Source organism: Haplochromis burtoni, unplaced genomic scaffold (genome assembly GCF_018398535.1).
Source record: "Haplochromis burtoni strain Fernald_Lab_line unplaced genomic scaffold, NCSU_Asbu1 Contig_15, whole genome shotgun sequence".
NCBI lineage: Eukaryota > Metazoa > Chordata > Actinopteri > Cichliformes > Cichlidae > Haplochromis > Haplochromis burtoni.
The window spans coordinates 958310-980995 of record NW_024582376.1 but is presented as its reverse complement, the minus strand read 5'-3'; the positions used below and the strand labels follow the sequence as shown (position 1 = coordinate 980995).

The following is a 22686-nucleotide window of genomic DNA, read 5'->3' as shown; positions in this document are numbered from 1 at the left end:
TACTACAACCACAGGAGCACATTACAGCCCCGGCACACAACATGAGAGAGGGAGGGCGGCAATGGCAAGAGAGATGAAGTGCAGACATGGGAAGACGAGAATGAAGCAGACAGACGGTGATTTGTGATGTGATGGGATGTGATGGACTTGGCACGGTGAGAAGGCACACTAATCATGTGACATATTTAGTAGCCCTCTATGAAGAAAATGAATTCATGGCGCATTAAAATCATACTTTTCATACTGATTAATTTATTTTTAAGTGAGCAGTTTACTCATAAGTGCTATTAGTTTTTCAGTGGTAGTCATTTTATGATCGTTAAGGTCTATTAAAGGCAGCAAAGTTTGGCTGAAAAAAAAAACTGTGGTTCAAATCGGGCCCTAAAAATTGCTTTAGATATTAGACTTCCAAACTCCAAATCATATACTGACTTCAGTTAAAAAAGTATTTTCACATTAGAAATGGACTAATTAAAGCAAGATAAGCACACACACTACTGCTGTTTACTGTGGTAATGTACGGCTGCAGTAAACCGAGACAGCTCGACAATATATAACATATAGAATTAAGAAATCGTTTATCTTAATGGCTATGTCTGTACCTTTGTCATCGTGACATATCAAAATATCTTCCAAAAAATTGGATTGGTTGGCAGGTGAGTGTTTTAAACATTCTCACACTGTTGCAAATTAGCTCTGACAAACACTGGTCAACTGTGACCTCTAAGACGACGTCTATTGAAGAGTACAAAACTTGCACAACTTTGGGACTTTGAGTTGGGAGATAACCAACATGAAAGAACTACGGTATTTTCTCTGGTCTTGCCTTCAGGACATAGTCCTGTTTCACACAATGAGCGAGGTTACAGCTTGGCTATTGTAATGATCTTGCAACAGCTGGGGTCAAATGGCCCATGATATGAGGGCAGCAACAACCTACATTTATTGATCAGCTGATACAAATATCCCATGAATGTGCTTATTATGGCACCATTTTAAGTTAAAATAACACTCATGGTATACCATAAAAAAAAACCCTAAGAAAATTCTTGTTGAGTTGTGGCAGCAGATTTGTTTGCAGCCATTACTAAGTTTTGCCATCATGCAGTCTACATACATAAAATATGACCACTTAAAGTTGCAGGGAAGCTAACAGAGGGAAGCTAACAGCCATGGGGTAACACTAATGTCAAACCCGAGTTTATTAAATCCAATGTGCACACCGTGGCTTGCAAAAAGGTTATAAAACTGCTAAAAGCACACAGTCTGGACACACACCTGTAAGTGGAAAGCTTTTCCTTTAAAATTGAAAATGCAGCAGCCATTGAATGGTCACTTGTGCCCACTAAAGCTATGGCTTGCCATGGCAAGTGAGTGTCTTTACAGAATCACTGGGAGTTAACCAGCAACTATTTAAGGATATAATGCCAGAATCTGACAGAGGAGACACTGCAGTGCAGAAGGAGACAGGTTGGACTATTGAGCAGACTAAAACATGAAAATCTCTGACCTTCACCCATCCTAGTCATACACAGCGATTTGTCATTGTGTTCAGTTTTTCACACAACAAAAAAAGAAGGAAATTTATGTCATTACTTGTTCACATTACCTCTCTTTTCTCTTCGGAATAGTTACAAGCCAGGATGACTGAGAGGCCTAGCAGAGAATGGCAAGTGGGCAAGAAGGGGAAAGACACAGGGAGAGTAATGCCCTGTTGTTCCAGGAAATTTAATTAGTTATCTACGGTCAATTAAGTAAAACTGGACAAACAAGGGAGAGTGTTAAGCTCTGGCAAGGTCAATACTGACCAATTCAACATGGTTGCTGGATCCATCACACTGTCTGCACTCATGCTTTCTCATTCCTGCTCCTTTTCTCTTTTCCCCCTCTCCTTCCACTCAGTCGCTTTTCTTCTCATCGTGCCCTCCCAGCATGCTTTCTTCCTCTATCACTCACAGTAGATGTTCTGTTACAATGTGTCCAAAGCCTTTTTGTCTCTTGTATTCGACCAATGATTTTAAGCTGTTGCCTCATCTTACCTCATCGTTTTCCTTATGTCTCTCCTTACCTGTCATGTTGCCTTCTTCCAACCCCCCCGGATGGCTTTCTTTCTCTTTTCTCTCTTTACCTGACCCTCCAAAGCCCCCGCAATTCTGCTAGTAGACAATTAATTACACAGCTAGCGCCAGATGAGTTGTCATTTGGGGTTCACGTTTCTAATAATTGCATTAGGTCTTCAGGTTTTGCTAAGATCCCCTCCCCTTCTTTCCTTCACTCTCTTTCCCTTTCTTTCTCTTGCCATCTTTGCTAGATTCCCCCCCACCCCCCCTTTGACATAGCTGATCTGAATATCTTTAGTCAGTCAATGGAGGTGACAGAGGGACTTAAAATGCAGAGGCAGTCATTTGATTTCCAGCTTACAGAGCTGCCCATTAGCCCAGCACTCATCAGCCATGCATTACCTCTCAGACCCACAATCCGGTGTGCGGACGATTTAACCCTTTCACTCTCCACTACTAGCCAGGTTTACCATGTAATATCAGGCTTTCATACATCAATGGGTTTGCTTCCACAGGCCGTGTTACACACCTTTAACTTTCCCCTTTATCTGACTGTAATGATTTCACTGCCCTTTACTCACAGTTTCAGTTCAGGAACCATAAGAGGCTTCCTATTAAATAAAAATGACTTATAATAAGAACATACCATGTTATTACTTGTGTTGTAATGTATTGTATTACACATTACCCTATTTCACTGATTTACCCCGTATGGAAAGTCATATTTTACACTTGTTGTTACAGCACTTTTGAATTAGCACGTAACACTGCTGCCAGCTGACGTGCTAACACTAAACTTGTCATATCCTCGCATACCTGCAAAAAATAAATCCCTAAACTAATGAGACGGACATAGTTACGATTTGATAGCAAACTCACAAAGCACTTACACAGGAAACTGTTGTGGTGACGGTGGCACTACTGTAGGAACACGTATATGTAGAAATGTGTTGTTAGCTGTTAAAAATCAAGCTCAGCATAAACTTCCCTGCAGCATCACTCCAAGTATTTGTCACAGCATCACAGCTGATAAGTCAGGACAAGGGAACATCAGGAGATTTTGCTTAAGGAATTAATTATTTAAAATGTACTTTGTATGTTGAAAGACCATAATCTATCATAGTCCAATATAATCTGACTAAAATAATAAAACAGTTTTACCTTTTTAAACCTTAATCTACATACTAGCCCGTATGATCTATATAAGTCTTCACTCTGTATTTAGTGGTGACTCGAACAAAATTCCATCACAGATAACATTTTTGATGACCGTTAAGTTACGTAGAGGTGACACGTTGAACGCGGCATGGGAAACAAACGGAGAATGCAACGTCGCATTCACAAGGATATGATGAAATAAACATAATTTACAGGAAAATCAAAAGAATTAGAAAACATATGGATGTCATTAATCATATGTGTGACGATATTTGTGCAAAGTTTCTTTCCGACAGGCCCACCTGTTAAGAAGGAGATAGGGTACATGGTGACCTATATATACATATGCTACGGTCATTACAGTAAGATTCATTAATCGCTCAGCGATCGATGGAAAGGTGACAAGCAGTAGCAGCAGCAACTTCAACTAGATATTTCTCACTTTGCCATGACAAAACATGACTTTCTTTTGCTGCCGATTTACAAAACCTGAGGAAGCCAAACAGCCAAATAATGCTTTACATTTGGGGTGATTAACTTTTATCTCTTTCATTCAGAAAATCCCAGAAATGTGGTGGTTTATAGAAAAACTTAAAACATAACATTTAGCAAGAAACAAAACAAAACGAAAAGCTAACCAAAAAAGTGTGATCCATAAAGAAAACACTTAATGTGAAACCGTTTGCATGTTATTAGTTTTGTCATATTGTATCTATAACTGTGAGTTGAAGACTTCTTGGTATTCCAAACAAAGGGTTCACAAACGATATCTTGCGACTGTATAACCAACAGAAGTCTTTAACCTTTTGATTAGCAACAGTGCATTTTTGTATTTTCTCATACAATTAAAAAGTAAAATAAAATAAAAAACCTGGCCCTCAGCAGCCTCTTCACCCTCAACTTATCATCAGTCACTGATCGTGAGAAGAGGAGCAGAGCAGGAGCAAAAGAAGGCAAGACACCGTATTACTATAAAGAAGACATCATAAGAGAGAGTGAGAGAGTGTGCGAGTGTATATGTGTGTGTGAGAGAGAGTGTGTGAATTTGTGACTCATTTGCTACAGTTGCATGCCTTGTCAAGCGTGTCATTGAGCATTCATATGTTGTTTGACTGCTGACAGAATGGCAGGCATATTTATTAAAAAGTCAATGTGATGGGGACACTGGAGCAAGCATATTCACTCACACGTACACACTCACATAAAGCACACTAATACAGAGTCCACATCAGTGGGATCTGCCTGTTTAACTAATATAGGGATAAAGCTTGATATTGAACTGTAGAGGATTGGGTATAGAGACGCACGCACAAGCACAATAGTACAGGGAGTGCAGCTTCCCCTCAGGCCTGATTGCCATCTCCATAGCCCTTTTTTAACAGGGCTGCCAATTGAAATTGAAATTGTATTCTTGTGTGTGCTATCAGAACTACCTCTCAGGGTTTTATACAGCTAAGAGGAGGGCTGGTGGGACACACACTCTCAGACTCACACACACATATACACAGAAAGGGATAATACAGGGGCAAGTCGGGGGCTGTCACTCTTCCATGCAGAACACAGAGAGGGAACAAAACGCAGACTTATCGTTCTATGCTTTTATGTAATTCAGCATGCATACAGGCGCGCGCGCGCACACACACATACATTTGCGGGTACACAAGCTGACCTCCCTCCCAGTGGAAGGGGCTTTACTTTAGCATAATCCCAAAATGGTAGAGAAAAGCAGCCCATTAAAATGGGGGTAAAAAATTCAGCACTTTATGTTTCTCTCAAGGAGGTTTAAGTGCAGTCAATAAAAAAGTCAAAGAAGTATGAATATGAAAAGAAGAAGTTGATTTAAGGAGGCTCTTTCTGTTGTATGAGATAAAAACGCTAGCAGACACCTGTTCGTGTTACCCGTGTCTGCCAAACACGGGACCAACGCCCAAATAAAAGAGCGACAGCAACACTTGTGGAGCGAGAAAATGAAGAATACATCTCTTTAAAGTCTTCCAGGGTTTATTACTTGAGCTGACAGGATTAACATCATCTTCATTTATAATAAGAAACAGCAATATCGTCACAATGTGAAACTGGGAAAACCTTTCAAGAAGCAGCATCATGACTACTATCTTATCAGTGTCTCCAAACTAAAAAAAAACATTTATTTAGCCCACACTAATTAACTGACAGGACCTGATTTTGTACAGTCAACACAAAAATGCAACAAAGTCATCAATGACAAACACAGGCATTTTTTTTCAGTATGGTGGGCATTATGAATACAAATAGCACTGAGAAGAAAACAAAGAAAGGGACAAATTATGGAGAGACTGGTGTTGGTGAACCTTGTAGTGGAGACTGAAAATAATTTTCTTTCTAAAGATAGATTAGTTATATTAGCAAATGATTAAACTGGAGAGTATAAATGCCAAACTAGGTTTAAACTAATTTTTTAAAAAAGTGTCACCAATGCATAATCAATTTTATGTTGATTTTACCTTTTACAGAATGTGATTATAAGTTACACCTAAGCTCTAAGCAATCCACCACACAAGAAGACAAACTCCACAGGTGTGTCTACAACTGTGAAAATCACTTAAAATCACAAGACAGATAAAAAGTACAAAGGCAATTCAAGAATTGGGTTTAAATAAACAAACTTGGAGATTAACATCAATATATTGATTCATTTACATCATATGTAAAATCAAAACAAAATATGGAAGGGTCTAAAATTATAAACAGGACTCACTCCATTAAAATAAAAAAATCATCCCAACAAATATAATCACACACTCAAATCACCTTCACCTAGATCAACATGGATATTTCAAAGAATCTAATAAAAGCAAAGTGGCTAATGCTAAATTTGTCTGGGTTCAGAGTCAGCCAGAAGCCTCGGTATGAGCAAAGGATCAAAGTCATCCTGAGGACATTTATGGAGACCAACGAAAAACACAAAAGGGTTCAGATTCTGTTATCTGGTGAAGTTATAAACATACAGGAAAATAATTAAAGTACCTGACACTTGTTTTGTTATATAAATCTGTTCCACCTGCTTTTGTTTTGCAACACAAAATATGTCAAGTAAAGGTGGGTGTACAGCAACTCATTTTCAGTTAATTACTTGTACTAATTTCCTGTACCACAGCACCTTATTCTCAATTGTTTTCAGTGGGAGAAGAACCTGTAGTTTGGGGAGATTTATTGTTTTTTTTATGACAAAAATATTTCACATTGTGGAAAAGTTCCATTTTAGTTTATACAGTTCTCAGAAAGAAAATAACAGAAGCAAAAAAAGTTGGTATCAGCAGGTCACACAAAGGAAAAAAATTATAACAACCGAAGAAATTTGCTACCGGGCATCTCTCGTATTTAATATATAGTTGTTGTTTTTTTTATTATTGCTGTGGTTGAGAAACACATCGCCCTCCTTTGGCTTAAGCGTCCTGGGTACAGGGCAATGACTCTGATCTGTCACTCTGATAACAGCTCAGACAACCGTTCTCATAATCAAACACCAGCAGGCCATAGTTAAAGGACCACCTTCAGCTCCCTGTGAGCTAAGAAATGCTAAACTGCTGAAGACGTCATATCGCGGATAAAATATTACACACAGAACAAGTCTCCCTATTTAAAAAACTATATCTCCCCCTTCTTAGCCTATACACACCAGCTCTGGAGGGATCTGAGGACTGGGGCCAAGTTTTAAAGAAAATTGACTTCTTTTTATCGTGTTACATAGAGGGAGATCAGGACAAAGACATAGAGAGAAAAGCAAAAGGGAGACATGGAGAGCAATCAATTTCCCCATGGTTTTCTTCAATAGCCAGTGGTCCTTTTCATACTTCCCAATTATAACCTTTCCTAATCAGAGAAATGCCTCTCTATTATTGAGGCTGAGACAATGACGCTCCCCAACATTACTGCCTGTTCCAAAACTATGTAGATTGCCGTACTGGTACACAAAGACTACAGTGGGCTATACGGCAAGGACTGGGGGGGTGGTGGCTGTGTTAAAATCACATGTGGAAATCTTTTGGCTCTCCTCTCGGCCCCAGAAAACTGATGGGGAACAATGGCAGCCCGGCACAGCATCTGTCATGGCACAATATAAAAAGATGATCTTGGCACCGAATGGACAAAAAAAAAGAAAAAAGAAAAAAAAAGAACGAAAGAGAGGGAGGAAGACGGGGGAATGAAGAGGAGGGGAAGGGGAGGGCCAGGCGAGAGGTAATTCATTTGCAAATCAGGCCCTGGTGCTCAGGTCTATTTCAAGCTGCCAGTGGGTGCCAGGAGTTAACAAGGTAATCAGTTTCAATCCTGCCCTTCAATTGTACATCACACCCTCATCCAGAGAATACCCAGGCCTTTCTATACGGGGTAGAGGGGGAAATAGCAATCTGGCTGCTGGCTTGCCGCACACAAATACCTACTCCCCCTTTACATGCAAGCACACACACACACACACACACACACACACACACACACACACAAACACACACCACACACACACACACACACACACACCCACACACACCCACACACACACACACACACACACACACACACACACACACCTGAAGACAAGTTATTAATAGCCATGTATCCACTACATGTCCTTACAAGCAACTGTACAGAGACAACTAGAGCTGACACAAGCAGCTAAGGAATCTATAGAAGAAAACCAAACTGATATTTCCTGATTTTATGATTTCCACTTAAGAGTCAATGACTTACTATTTTCAAATACTTAATTAGGGCAAAATATTAGGGATAAAACTAAAGAAATCTCTGCTCAAGTTCTGGGGAAAAAAAACATCCACAAAGCCCACGATAAATGCATTTCTTTTACACTAATTCAGCAAGAATATAAACATTAGATTGGTAGGCATTAAAAATATTCATTCAGCACAACTAAAGCACTGTAAAATATTGCTTTAGTAGTGCTACACTTTTTCCCCATCTTATTTTTACTGCATGTTTGAATCTGTCTATGTATACTCTTACCTGTATTTTGAGTTATTGCAAGTCAAATAAAAAAATCTGCATGAATTTTAGGGTGCGTGCATTTAAAGAGTCTCCCTATTTTATACCTACTTTCAGTCTCAAGTTTAGTGGCAGCAGGAGCAGTAGGTTGCACTGAACCAAACAGTGGTACATGTAAAGTGGCAGAGGGAAAACAGAGCTAAACCTGTTCTAATCTTTTCTTTCCTCTCTCTGCATCCCTCCCTTTAGCCTTTGTCAGCTGTAACCGGCTGGCCGAGAGGCAGTTAGCCCCCGTTAGTCCCTCATCTACATAATCAATATGACAACCTTATTTTTCTGATGCAAACAGGATTTCACTGCTGAGCTGTGTTTGTTGATGTGTGTGTGTATCTGTGAGTGAGGGAGTGTGTGAGTGTGTGTGTGAGAGAGAAAGAGTGCCCAGTCTGCTCGTAGCCAGCCTCAGTCATGGCCCTCTTTAGCCTAATTAGATTAGGTGTGATTATCCCGGCTCTACCTTACAAGTGTACAGGCGGGATAAAGTGGCCACAAAGGCCAGCCTGTCACAGGCACCGAGCTCTGGTCTGCAGGTTATCAGGGTCCAGGGAGACACACCGCGTACATTGTTATTCATATCATCTACACACCGTTTTCTACTGTGCCTTTTTCACTTCTCTTCGTTCAACCCCCCCCCCCCTTCAGTGTCTGTGGTGTCAAACTGGCGTAAGCACCGGCCAGGGTAACTGTCTTTTTTTTCTCTCTCTCGTTCTGTCTGTCAGAAGACAAAACAACATGGCCCCAAGCACTCTGCAGTTTAGCCTACAGGGAGAAATGTCAGGAGCGCTCGTGTGTACGTGCATGCATGTGTGTGTGTCTGTTTTTCTGCAGACTTCAAGGAAAAGTGGTAAAAAGAAAAAAAAAGAAAGAAATAAAGAAAGAAAAGTTAACCCAAGTCTTCGAGTAATGCAAGAAGACAAACGAACACAGCAAAGGCTAACGTGCACACAAAGATTGCAAAGAAAGTGTTTAACCTTACTCTGAAGACCTGAATCTACTCCATTCTACTCTAAACGCTTTATTGGTAGAGACCAAACTGTGTCGTATGTGTGTGTGTTGGCATATTTTGTTTAGGTCTTAAAAAGTCCAGATTAAAATCTAATGTTACACGTTTGTGATCACTTTTTGGGATTTTCACTTTGGGTATCATTTTTGTCAAAGTCTTTAGCAAAACACAAACAGTTTTGTAGAAAAACATCTTCATGTTTCTAAAAGCGAAGCCACCGCAAGAATCTCAGAATCTTGCTCAGTGTGCAGTAACATGCTTTCTATACATGAGAGATTTCAACATACAGTATGACCACAAATAAACTTCTCCTCTCTAATGCACACTCAACATACAGCAATTATGGCATATGTATACCTGCCAAAATGTGCGTGCCATAACATTAGCTCCAGTGGCATTTTTCATTCTGATTAATATGTGTTTGAAAATTTAACGAGATGATTTGCTACTCTGTTTCATTTTTGTGAAATACTCCACCATTTTCCCCTAAAAACATTTTCCACATACAGCTCGGCACTGACAGATTTCAGTTGGCCTCCATCAGTGAGTGTGTACGTGGAAGAAAAGAAGTGAATTATTTCACTCTGTTGATTAGACAGCAGTGCCCGCGATATTTATACACACTGTACATACTTTCCGTGTCGTCAGAACTGGGCATAGAAAGAGGCAGAAACAGAGAATTAGAGGCGCACAAAAAAAGAGAAGAGAGAGCGAAAAAGAAGAGAAGAGGCAGTTACAGTAAGGCAGTAAGCAATGAGAAACATACAGCATCGGATCTGAGAAAAGACTAGTAACTCATATAACAGCCTGCCATTAATTCCACAGTATTACTCACGCATCTAAACTGCAAGAAGAGCCGATATATCATACAAAAATGAAGAATGCATATACGCTACTGGCAAAAAGTGGACAGAAGTAGAGTGAGCGATGTGTGTGTGTTAGGGAGAATGAGTGAGATGCAAGGTGGAATAACTCTATTAGAGAACCACAGGGACTACGCTGGCGAGAGAGTAAGACAGAGCACACGAGGATGAAGGAGAGCCGGAGTGAGCAAGACATTAGTACAAATGAATTAAACATCGGCCCAGAGATCTAAACTTCTGTTGAAAAAGAGGCAGACTAAATGGGTAGGAGGGAAGGAGGAAGAAGAGGAGGGAGGCTTCGTAAGTTTCCTGCGGCTACTAAATGTTCAGCATAAGCCGTGCGGGTCCGCCAACTCCATCAGCGACACAAATAAGCACACACCCACTTGCGTGATCGGCGACTACGATCACAACTCTTTTGTTTCAGCTCGTTTCTGCGCAAAAGAAAAAAAAACACTCTGAGCATGGCTGTCGATTTCAAACCTCCGCTGAGGATGATTGTTATACACCCCTCTCAGGCAAGATTTACTTCCTTACTTCTACAACTGAGTCATGGTACTTAAACTCAATGCCTGGAAAGCTGTTTACCCAGTCTGAAGGAGGTATTCTTGCAATGATCAATGCCACCAGGGAAGACCTGCAGAGCAGTATTTTTGTCTCAGGCCAGCAGAGGTCAAATGCACGGTGAGAGGTACTCCTCAGCTAACTGAAAACCATCGTCTGCTGTTCTTCTTCATGTTACTTTGCCAATTCAACTAAAAGGAACATCACTTTCTATAACGTTTTCTCACTCTCAGCCTTCCTCATAAAGACTTCAGTCAACACCTTTCCTTGCCCCTGGTGCAGATGAATAAGCACCGGAGCCTGGAGAAAATTAAACATTAACAGTGCGTCTCTTTTACACATCATTCTGCATAACCGCCTTCTCGTTTAGCTCCCCTCCTTGCCTTCAACACCACTCTGCATCCTCCAAACCAAACTAACCCAGCTTTTCCAGAAAGGGAGAGAGAGTGCAGAAAAACGTATTTCGTCGACAAGCGCAACATAAACCCTCCTAAAATCGGAGCTGGCCCGTCGTGTTTGCTGCTCATAACCTGCTGCTTATAATCCTGCCCGCATCCTCTCCTGATCCATAAAGCAGAGCAGCCAGCCACTTAAACAGCAGCCAGGACTGCCATCACTAGCTCCTGCTAAGAAAAAGGCCATAAAATGAGGAGAGGAGAGGCAAGGAGAGAAGAGGAGAAAATAAAAGAGAGGAACAGGGTAATTGGATTGGGGGATCTTCTATTTGGCCAGGTCTGGTCTCTGTCATCACGCTCCAGGCCTGGCTTCTCTCAGTGCCTACAGTAGGTCTCAAAGACATCAACACACTCACAAACAAATGAACACACACACTCTTCCCTAGATGTGTAACGGCACTGAATTGCTACCAAGTTGTCCTGTGCGCCGCTACAGCCTGCAGGGTGTTTAGTGTGCTTTTTTTTCTTTTTCCCCCCAATGTGAGTGTTTGCATACTCCCTTAACAACTCACTAAATGGTTAAACAGATTACAGAGCGCAGTAAGTGGATTGTCACAGCTCTCTATCGCTCACTCAGGGTGTCTCTCCTGTGATTAAAAGTGGCCAGATTTTTCTCTCTCGCCCTCTCTGTCTATGCAAACACACACGCACACCCACACACCAGTTTACACAGGAAACAGGGAGGTCATTCTCAGCCAAACACAGCAAGAAAGCCCTCTTATTCATTTCAGTCTTAAGAGATTCTGATTACTTATTTATAATAACGTTAATAACTAACAATACATCATATCATATATTAAACATTATAATAGTAAGAATTATCACCATTATTGACTTTTAGTTTTGTTTTCAGTTCAGTTTCAGGGCGGTAGCCTGAAATCAGGCTAATCTCTCATAGCCTGGGACTGCTGTTTAACATCCCAAAGCTGTAAAAACCTCAAATTTCAGGAGGAAATATCAATCTGACTGTACCCATACCCATCCACTATTTCAGTAAAATACTGACATAGGCAAAGAAATGTGAAGGAGTGAAAGTTGACCTTTTTCTATGATTTTTTTAAGCAGAAAAATATTTCCAGAGACAACGGGAACCAAAGAAATCTTCCCAGACCATCCAACCATCCCCAAAAAGCACTAATTATGTGTTTCACATTTGCATAACCAGTCCAAGTGACATAAATTTCAGAAATGGGTCACGCCCACAGAATGAATGCACTGTCTGTGTCTCCTGTCTGCATCATACGTGGCACTTACGAACCATTAATCGCCCCAGACGGGCAAAGACCAAATACATTTTCTGGAGCTACAAGTTGCATAGATCCCTGTGGAGGATTCCTATGATAATACCCTTTTGACAAAGCTATTTATAAGTCGTTATACTGTTCACTTCTTTTGGCCTTAAACCGGGTTTTGGAGAAGGGGTGTGGAGTCTAGTTAGATGACCTGCTTTTGTATCTAAAAGGGTTATCTAGATGTAAAGTAAGTCTATTATTAAAGACTACTACTTTGTTTTATTTGTTTGTTTTTTAATCTAATCTGCTCATTATTTGTATTAAAAAAAAGAAATAACGACTACATGCAGCCATAGGCCAAGAAATGCTACAGCTGAACCAAACTGTGTGTGCATTTATCTACTGGGACCTGAGTGTGTGTCTGTGTGCACATGCTCGCTGTCCACCCTTTGCATGTAGGCATCACTCCTATTTCAGCCACCCAGCCCCCACCCAGACTACACACACGCACACCTACTCCTCTTCAGCTTCACCCACGTCTCATCTTGCTCCTGGCCACTAGGCTACCCCCCTTGACGCACACACAAATAAAACACACACTTACAGTTCATTGATTTAAGTCAATGTGAGTGTATCCTAACCTTCCGAGGACGGTGTTTGAAGTCTCTCTTACCTCCCCGGACCCGCTCCCAGAGCCAGACACAGCCTAGAGTCCTGCAAGAGTGCAGTGAAATGCAAATACAACAAACACACACACACACACACACACACAGAAGCAGCAGCTAGTGGTCCCATCCACACCACCCATACACACATTCCCACCAGGCTGAGAGGATGCCGCAGGCAGGGGCTACACACCCACAAACACACACACAAACACACTTACTTTCTCTGTGTATTACCAACACTAATGAGCTGATAGATGTTCAACAGAAGCAAAGAAGCAGACAATCATTTCCTCAGAGTAAGACAAGAAGGGAGAGAAAATCAACAGTAGTAAGTGAAAATGTGTGTGTGCCGGTGTCTAGGGTCTTGTTTTATTTTCTCTCTCTGCCTCACAGCATCCCGGCTTCCAGAGGTTAAGGCTGAGCAATGGAGCAAAGCTAGCCAAACTCAGGCCTGCAGGTCCTGCTGGGACCCCTGTGGTGAGGTTGGGTTCTGTTTAGTTTGTCAGCAGGGAAAACAGACTAATGAGAGGAATTACTAAACAATCACATTCACAGAAAGAAAACAGCAATGGGTGGGTTGGTGAGGACGGCTTGTTGTATAAAAATGTCAAGAAAATATGTTTTATATTAATGTTGTTGTTTTTTTTTAAAAAGAAACTCTACCAATGTGAACTACGCTGTCCTATTCTGTTGAACTGCTGTTCCTCTCTAGCAGACAAAAACCTCTAAATGATTCTTTCATAGAAAAGGACTTCAAAAAAAGGCTTTAATGAAAGGTAGGCTGTCTTTTCATTTCTTTAACCCTAAGCTCATTAGACAAACTCCTTTTACATGCACAGGGAAAAGATGGCTCTCTGCTGCCATGAGGTCTCCATGCTGCTCTCTGTGCCTCGGTTGCCCAGCCTGTGCCCATTTCTTACTCAAATTACATTAAATTGAGTACGATGAACCAATGTGTTCCCGTGACCCGGCATAGGCAAGGAGTTCAGCCTAATTGGACAGACCTCTCAGAATGAGCATGTGAAGCATGTGAAGCTTGCAGTACCTCTATGATCTGTTACAGAGAAAAGAGGTCAGCACCACCCAAAGCAAAAGCTTCTCCTAAAGAAGTAAAAAAAAAAAATTGTTGAAGGCATTGAATTCCAAGAAGGTTGCTTGAGATGAAGAGAAGAAGGGGGAAAAGTGAGAGTGTGCACACCTGTGTGTATGGCGTATGCATGCATTAACAATATAATGAAATGCAGAAAAACTGGAGACTGTTCTCCATCCACGACCTAACAAAATCCCTTCAAGCCTGATCAAAGCCTGAACCACTACAGCGTTTAATGATGCCAAACCCGTACTTACTAACAAACACTTACTTCTTACTATAAAATTTAGTTGTAGATTAAAAATAAATAAATAAATAAAAATGTAAAATGCTTAAAACCTGTCACTTTCTGTGAAGAAACAGCCATCTGTTAGCGTAAATTCTCAGTGTCTGCTCATTAATCAGGGGTGTGAATTGGGTCGGAACATCAGGTGAAATACGCTCTTACTTCTGTCAAGTACCAGCCTGGGGGCAGGTGTGCACTTGTTAACATGAGACACTGTTTACCTCTTGTACTTTGTTTCAGGGAATACGATAAAACTCTGACAAATAAAATTAATCTTGACCTGTGCACAAGGTATTATGAGAAAGTATCTGGTGCGCTGCAAAGCTAATTTATATATATTCAGAAAATTGTCATTCGGCAGTAATTCTATCGCCTGCCAGGGGTGTTCAGACGGCCTTAATTTAGTGGTATTTTTTCAAAGAAAGACTTGCATGAGTTTAGATTCACCTAAAAATAAATCCTGCTCCAGATCAGCATTGTAGTTGATGGATTACAGTACCGTGCAAAAGTCTTGAGCCACCGTTTGTTTCTTTACATTTTGTTTCCATGGAGCCAGACTCTCTTGTTGGGCAATAGATTTTCTGAAAGTCTTTTAGTTTTTCACTCATTTTCAGTCCAGTCCTTTTTTTATTGTTTGTCTGTTAAGATACTTAACGCCGATCTATGACTCATTCAAAAATAAAAAAGGTACCTAACTCACGAGATGAACCAGTGTTGGGTCTACACATAACGAAAAGAAAATAAGAAAAAATAGCCTGTCAGAAAAAGCCTTTCTTCTCATCTCTATAGTAGAATCTACAAAAACAGTAAGAGATACGACAGTTTGACAAATGTTTTGTTATTTTTGCACCAGCAATCTGATTGCCAAAGAGCTATTGCCAAAACATTTGGCACAATTTAGCAGTTTTTGCCTCTATGCTGTATTTTCATGCAAGGTAGCACACATTTCAATGAGTCACTGCATCTATTTCCTAGCGACATATAAAGAAATGTGGGGTGACTCAAGACTTTTGCACAGTAACCGTAGAGCTGTGCAGGGGTTTGAAGGTTTAGCATGTGTATTCATTTAGGTGATGCACTCTAACAATTGTTTTGAGGACAGCAAATACACTCTGGATGTAATCTGATCTTCTTGAACTTTGCCCCTGGCATATTTCATTACTCGTGGAAAATTTATGAAGTAATTCAGGTAATTTTAAAAAGGAAAAAAAACCCTCACAGCTTGCTGAAATTTAATCTAGAGAATAAACAGGTCATGATGTCTTTATGAAACTGTGTTAAACCGTTTGAGTTTTTTTTTTTTTTTTCTCATCCATGAAAAGGATAGTTTCTCAATTATTGTCATCATAAATCATGAAAGAGAAGTGCTCATCAAAGGGCACTGGGCACATGTTAAAAATCACCACTGCATTCAGCTTAATGCTGAATAAAAACAGCATGCAGGACACAAGCATGCAATCTTATTGAGAAAAGTGTCAATGAAAAGAAAAGGTAAACAATGTAAGTGGTGGTTAAATTAAAGGAAACTAACACCCTCTCTGCAAATAATAACCCAGATGCTTATCCAGAGCAAAGTTGACCTACTAACCTTGTACATAATCCTGTGTAAACACACACACGCGCACACACACTTGCATAGAAGTATACAAGTACACACACAACCCTACAATCACCCACTTACCCTTTGCCACTGGTGAAAAGCAACAAGATCTCTTAACAACAGCTCGTCTTTTTCAATAAATTTTGCATGAAAACATGCCGCTGGAGCACCAAGTTGCCTGCTGTCATACTAGAGGAGTCTTAAATGTTTAATGACAACAACACCAAACACATGTGCGCACACACAGAGTCGGTGTCAGGGTGCCGCACTGAGGGGCCCCTCTTTCATCCTGACAGACACTATAAAGCTCCTGAGCCGCTTCTCCACCCCGCCCCGCCATCAGCATACCACCGCCGCCGCACTCCTCTCCTATCACCCAGCAAGAAAACCTGGATGTAAATGAGGCTGGAGTGTAATAGTATGTGGGAGTGCGCAGGTGTTTGTGTTCAAGTGGTGAGGATCAGGGGCTTGCATAGACCCTACCCCCATTGCCATTAAAAAAAGAAGAAGAATGGAAATGGAAAAGGAAGAGGAAGTAGCTTCTCAAATTAGATACAGTAAAAAGGGAAAAAAATGTTTTACATATTCCTGAAGCATCTTGTTGCTTCTGCCTTACTTCTGCTGAAAGAGGACATGCTAGGCAGCTAAACTCCTGTGAGCATCAAGCAGATTTTGGACAGTTATAAGATCATATCAGCATCTGTAGGCATAAATGGCAGCCATACTGACAGCTATCCAACCTGTGATGTTGTACTATCAAAAGTCAAAATTAAGCTGAAAACATATCTTCCTAAAATCATCTCAAACACTATTTATCAATTTTAAAATGAAATGCCAACTCTTTATGCTGGAAATGCAAGACTGAAAGAGGCACTAATGTGCTTGGATTCTGGAAAAGTTCCAGTGTTTTTCCTTTTTGGAGAGATGTTTTGGATTATATAGGCCAATAATTGAAGTGTAATTTGCCCAGGTCACCAAGACCATGTCTCCTAGGAGACAGAGATGCCTTACAACAGCTGAATAAGTATGTAATGGCAGTATTTATAGTTGGTTTAGTAACTTGTGCCAGACTAATTCTCAGGCGTTGGTGTCTGTGAGAAGATTTTAGGGAGGCTTAATTGTAAAAACGATGTGGTCAAGGAGCAATGGGACAGTTACTGAGAGTTTATATCCAGAATTAAAACGTAACTTGATATGAACTGTCCAGTGTGTACTGGACACTTGGTGAATGAATATTACCAAGTAACTTATTGTACAAAGTGTTTTGTATACCTCACTCTACGTCAGTGTCTTTGAACATCCTTGTTCTGTCTTGATGCTTTTATATCTAATTTAAAAAAAAATTAACAATTGCAATAGTTTATTGTAAAGTAATATCACATGTCTTGGAGAATAATGTCTTTAGTGTTAAATCTGAAGTTAAAACTCCCCACCCCCACAAAAAAACAAAAGAATTAACAACTTGGAAAGAAAAGATGTTTATATTTTATTTGTAAAAGGGCAAAAAACTATCAACACCCTGATATCGTTAAAAAAACATCTTTAAAAACCATATACATGTAAAATGTAGAAGCTTTGTAAAGGTAGGATTTAGCACAGTGGTGCATTGCAACAGATTTCACAGTTGCACCTACTGAAGTGGGTGCTGATTCGATATGTCACGTCAGTTAGTGGGTCAGCGCCATATGTCGAAATTATTCAATCTTTAAACCTCCACAGGCTTAGGCAGTTTTGAAATAAATCAACACTGCCACAGGTGGAAATGCACACACACGCACACGCACAGACTTAACACAAATATGCACACAGACAAGCTAAAGCAGGGTCAGAGATAAAAGAAGAGATTCCTATCGATGCTAAAGGATATTGAAGCCTTAATAAGAAAATGGATATAGTCTACTGGCCTTACATTTCACTGTTAGCTTTATTTGTTTTCCTGATACTGATCTAAGAAAGGCAATATGTAATGGCGGCAAATAAATGGGAGCACTTTTCCTTTAAAAGCAAATATCCAGTCTCTGGCCATACAGAGAAGTCTTAACACCCAAGCTTTTCACTGACGACCAACAAAAGTGATGAAAAAACAAGTGCTGAATACATAGAAATCCTTCAAAAATTGTTCTTATCAACAAATACGACCCTATGATCTTTAATTCTAAATAAACATCTTGAATAACACATAAGTGTTTAACAATATTAGTGATCGTGCTTGTGTTTTCCTCAATGATGTCAATATATAATACTTCCTAAATACATAAAATCTGTTGTGCTAGCAAAGATATACATTTCCTTCTTTTCTTGGCATTTAACTCAGTTAATGAGATTCAGTACACGTGATTTCCAGCCACAGTTGTTCAAGTGCGTTACTTAACAAAAAAAAGATAGAAAAGTTCTTAGATATACCATACAGCATTTCTGGTCTCTCACAGCCACCGCTACAGTGATAAGTTTCCTCATCTGAGTGCACAGTTGCATCAAGAACACATCTGAGGAATGGAGATTTTAGTCAGATCAAACAGTCATAAAATCAGAAACTGTCGTACGGCTATTACTGCATGTTTCTGTAAGGAAAAACCAATGAAAAGCCTAGAAAATACTCCCTCAAAGTGTTTCCTCCCAGAAAACTTTATGTGTTAAGTTTAAGCATAATATAAGCAATCCTTAAAGCAAGAGTTTTGACAGTAACTGACAAATGCATCTGCTAATCTGCCAATGAGATCCTCAACTAATCATTTATCCGAAATTGAAAAGTGCCCATGATTGTTTTCTTAAGCTGAATATACTTGTTTATTATCAGCATTAAGGCTACATTTGCCATGAAATTTTCAGTCGATGAATTAATCAATTAATCGGCTTAAGGTTTTGTTGACTGTGAAGTAAATTCAGCCTGTCCCTGAGTTTCTAAAGTCTGGTAAGCTGATGTGTAGCACAACAGCTGCTCTGTATCACTCTTGGGATCCGCAGTTTAATACACACATCTGTGCCATTCAATGTGACAAGCAACAACAGAGTACCAGTCGTATTACAGTGGCCCCCAATCACATTAGAGAATGACGCGATGGGGGAGGGATATATCGGCAGACGCAAAGAGAAGCCTCTAAGGTAGTTATACCTGTAGTGGAGTGTACAACTGCTAACACTCTGAACCTGTTCCTCGTCTGTATTAGTCTTTAGTAGACATAAACTTGCAAGTGTAGATGTCCTTTGCTAACTTTCCTAACTTTAATAATAAGACACTCTTGTTTATTGTTTTTTTTTTCCTGGCAGAGACAACAAAGACATTTGGAGGTGCATATAATCCTGTTATGTTTCTAGACTTATTGCTGCCGGGTCCAGAGGGTGAAAAGTGCAGTTAAAGACATCAGAAATCATCTGGTGACCAACGCATTCAGTAAAAACCGAACCTGTGCAACACTCCTAACTACCATCTATTTTTATATCACTGTGAGATTTTCCTCTTACAAGAGGGAACTATATCGCATTACATGGCCCGTGCTGCCTTGTGCTTGATGAGAAGGAGAAATGGAGAAAGAAAGGGAATGATGGATTGATGGATGGAAGGATCGAGTGATGGATGGACGGATGGAGGAGCTGAGACCGAGCTCCGCATTTATGTCCGTATTACACCAATCAGCATTTTCTGCTCTCCTGTGGTCCAGTAGAGTCGACAGTACCTAAGACTTATTAAGGTATCTTTGTGTCTACCTGTGCTGTCACCTCACATATAAGGGATAATATCCTACTTACCCCTTTTTCTCTGCCTTATCTTTACTCTTGTCCTTCTCTTTGTCCTTGTCTCTGTCCCGTCCTCTCTCCTTGTCTTTTTCCCTCTCCCGGTCACGGCCCTTGCGCCGGCTCCGGTCCCTGCTGTGGCTACGGCTCCTTTTGCGGCTGTGGGTACCTCGCCGGCTGCGACTGCCGCTCCTACTTCGAGACCGCCGGTGGCGAGAATGAGACCTAAAGCAGAGATAAGGAAAAGTTAAAGCAAATAAACCTCTGACATTTCTTTTCATTTCTGGCACAGTAATACGAAAGGGAAAGCACCTTTATTGTTTTAGCTACTCGCGTTCTGCCTTGTAAGTGTCTATATTTCCCAGAATGCCTTTTAATCACTAAATGCCTAATCAAATGTGGCTGAAACTGTTTCACACCAGAAAAATGTGGCAAGAGGAATATGAAATAGAAATAGGTACAATAGTAGATTCAGTTTTACTTAAATAGCGCCAAATCACAACAACAATCCCCTCAAGGCTGTTTATACTGCAAGATAAAGACCTGACAATGTGAGAGAGAATATGCAGTTTTCAGAACTGAAATTCAAAGCAAACTGAAAACAACTATGGGAAATGACACCCAACACAGTTCAGGTTTTAGCAAATTGCGACTTTATGTTGCAATATAATGCTGAATCATCCATGTCAATACTTCTAGGCTATATAAGCGACAGATTGTCGATTCCCAGTTAACATTCACATACAGCAGTGGACACAAGTGGATACAGGGTTCACAATTAAAACAGTTTTATGTCATTACATTTGTTTGGCAATTTATTATAAAACTTCTTTACAGCTTTAATATATTTCAGCTGTTTTTATACGTGTAACAAAGCCAAACTATATTAGCTAAATTAATAGTTGTACTTTTCTACATATATAAAACAAAACTCCGTTGCTTATCGGTACGTTCGGTAGAGGATCGATTTAGTTCCATCCGAGCTACCAGGCTTTGAAACACTGGTGAAATTCCTGCATAGCAACACTTTGAGGCTTGCATCTGCTAAAACACAAAATGAAACTCTGAGATCAAATTTCACAGGAGCTGATAGATTCATCGTTCACTGGTCCACAGTAATATTAGTTATATACAAGCCCACACACTATAAACACACACACACACGCTCACAGAAAAACCACACTGACATTTTAGAAATTGAGCCAATTAGAGGCTGGCTCAGAGGAAGACCTATCATTGGTATTGATCCTGACACTGGCCCTCTGGTCTCAAAAAGATTTGCAGTGGGAGATTTACTTTGTTAGCCATGACACACGAACATAAACACACTTACTTTGAACATACAGGAAAGGGAAAATTCAAAGTGTAATTTATATCCCAAAGACTTCGATGCATAAAGACAAGTAATACTGAAATATAAACTTATTGATGTGTCGCTGCATGTTCCTATCAAAACAGAAATGTGTTACAACTGTGTGCGTTTGTGTGTGTGCAGAGGGGAAAGAACATGATTTGAAACCCCAGTAGAAATCGGCAGCTGAGATGCCGTTATTTTCCATCATCTATCATTTTATTGATTTGTCTATAAAAACAGTCAAACCTGCTGTCCATGAGCTTTATTGCTTTCCCCCCTTTATTAGTTTGCAGTTTGGGACATCCAGAGCTGTCTCTCTCCCGACAGAAAACTAATCATTTTCTTCAGACGCCTGTCACCATCCTAACAGACAACACTCTGACAACTGTTGCAATCAATTAGGCCGGGCGATCCTGATCACCGGAGAATCCCTGCTCTGTTTCTGTGCTCTATGTCTACACTTTCTCTCTCTCTCTCTTTTTAAACTGACAGTGAAATCCTAAATGTTAGAAATAAATTCCACATTCCTCAAAAGTCCAACCAAACACTCCTGTTGGAAAAACTATTAACATATTGATTATTCTGCTTGTATTTGTTTTTTTAGATAAAAAAAAATGTAGAGAATGGTGAAAAAATCCCCAAGGTGACACCTTTAATCTCAGAGTCAGCTGCATAACTACATAACATGTAACTCATGCACTGCAGTCAGCTACAACAGCCCCTGTGTGGTATAATTTTCCTGCCAAGCCATTCTCATCGCATCTGCAGATCAGAAACTAAAGCAGTAACCTGGGGTGATTATCAAAAATAATTGTTATGATACATCCTATTCATAGGTAAAGGTGAGAGCAGTCTTCAGTTCCAGGCATGGTGATTGGCTTGTTAAATATAGCCTTTACTGGAACTATGATTCAGCCAGTCAGGGAATCACTTGTAAAGAAAAAAGAAAAATCTTGCACTTTTTGGGGGGTATGGAGTCTCCAAGAGAGATAATCCATCATGGCCCTGACTGACCTTGGAATGAGTGAATATATGTGTTGACAATGCATGCGTATGTTTTTAATCAGCAGTACATGAGGGGAAATACAACAGAGCCGCAGTGTTCCAAGTCCAAGTCCTATATTTACAGCCAAGCAAATTGTGGTCAGAAGCAGTAGATGCAATAAACAGAACTTCCCTCTTTCCCTCTCCCTCTATTTCTCTGTCTCTGTCTCCCATTCCCTTCCTCCCTCTGATGGCAAAGAAAACAGCCCACTTCTGGGGTGTGCAGCAAATTAAATTTACTGTAGTTAATAGAGTGAGCCTATGCTGCTAAATGTCAATTTCCTGACCAAGTCCTTCCCCTTGGAGAATGATTAGCTAATTTAAGGCTGGGGATAAATGGGCTAATGCAGGACACACACAGATAAACAGCCACAGTTGGACCCCATTCCAAGCCCTTCCCCTGCTTTACATTTTATTGGCCTTATTATCTCCAGGGAAAATGGGTCCCCCTATGACCTAAACATATTTTCATTTCTAATAAAAGGCCCTTGCTGGTTGCCCCCATGTGCAGACCTCCTCCCTCCACGCACGCACGCACGCACGCAC

The 22686-nt window shown here is 40.3% G+C and overlaps 1 protein-coding gene across 4 annotated transcripts in view; it reads right to left on the bottom strand.

Annotated features, from left to right (window-relative positions):
- Positions 1–22686, bottom strand: part of rsrc1 (arginine/serine-rich coiled-coil 1) — a 121207-nt gene that overhangs the window by 78493 nt on the left and 20028 nt on the right. For all 4 annotated transcript variants that reach the window (XM_005915812.3, XM_005915814.2, XM_005915811.1 and 1 more), the window contains exon 4: positions 19758–19967. In XM_005915812.3, coding sequence (XP_005915874.1) covers positions 19758–19967 — 210 coding nt within the window. The remainder of the gene's footprint in view (positions 1–19757; positions 19968–22686) is intronic.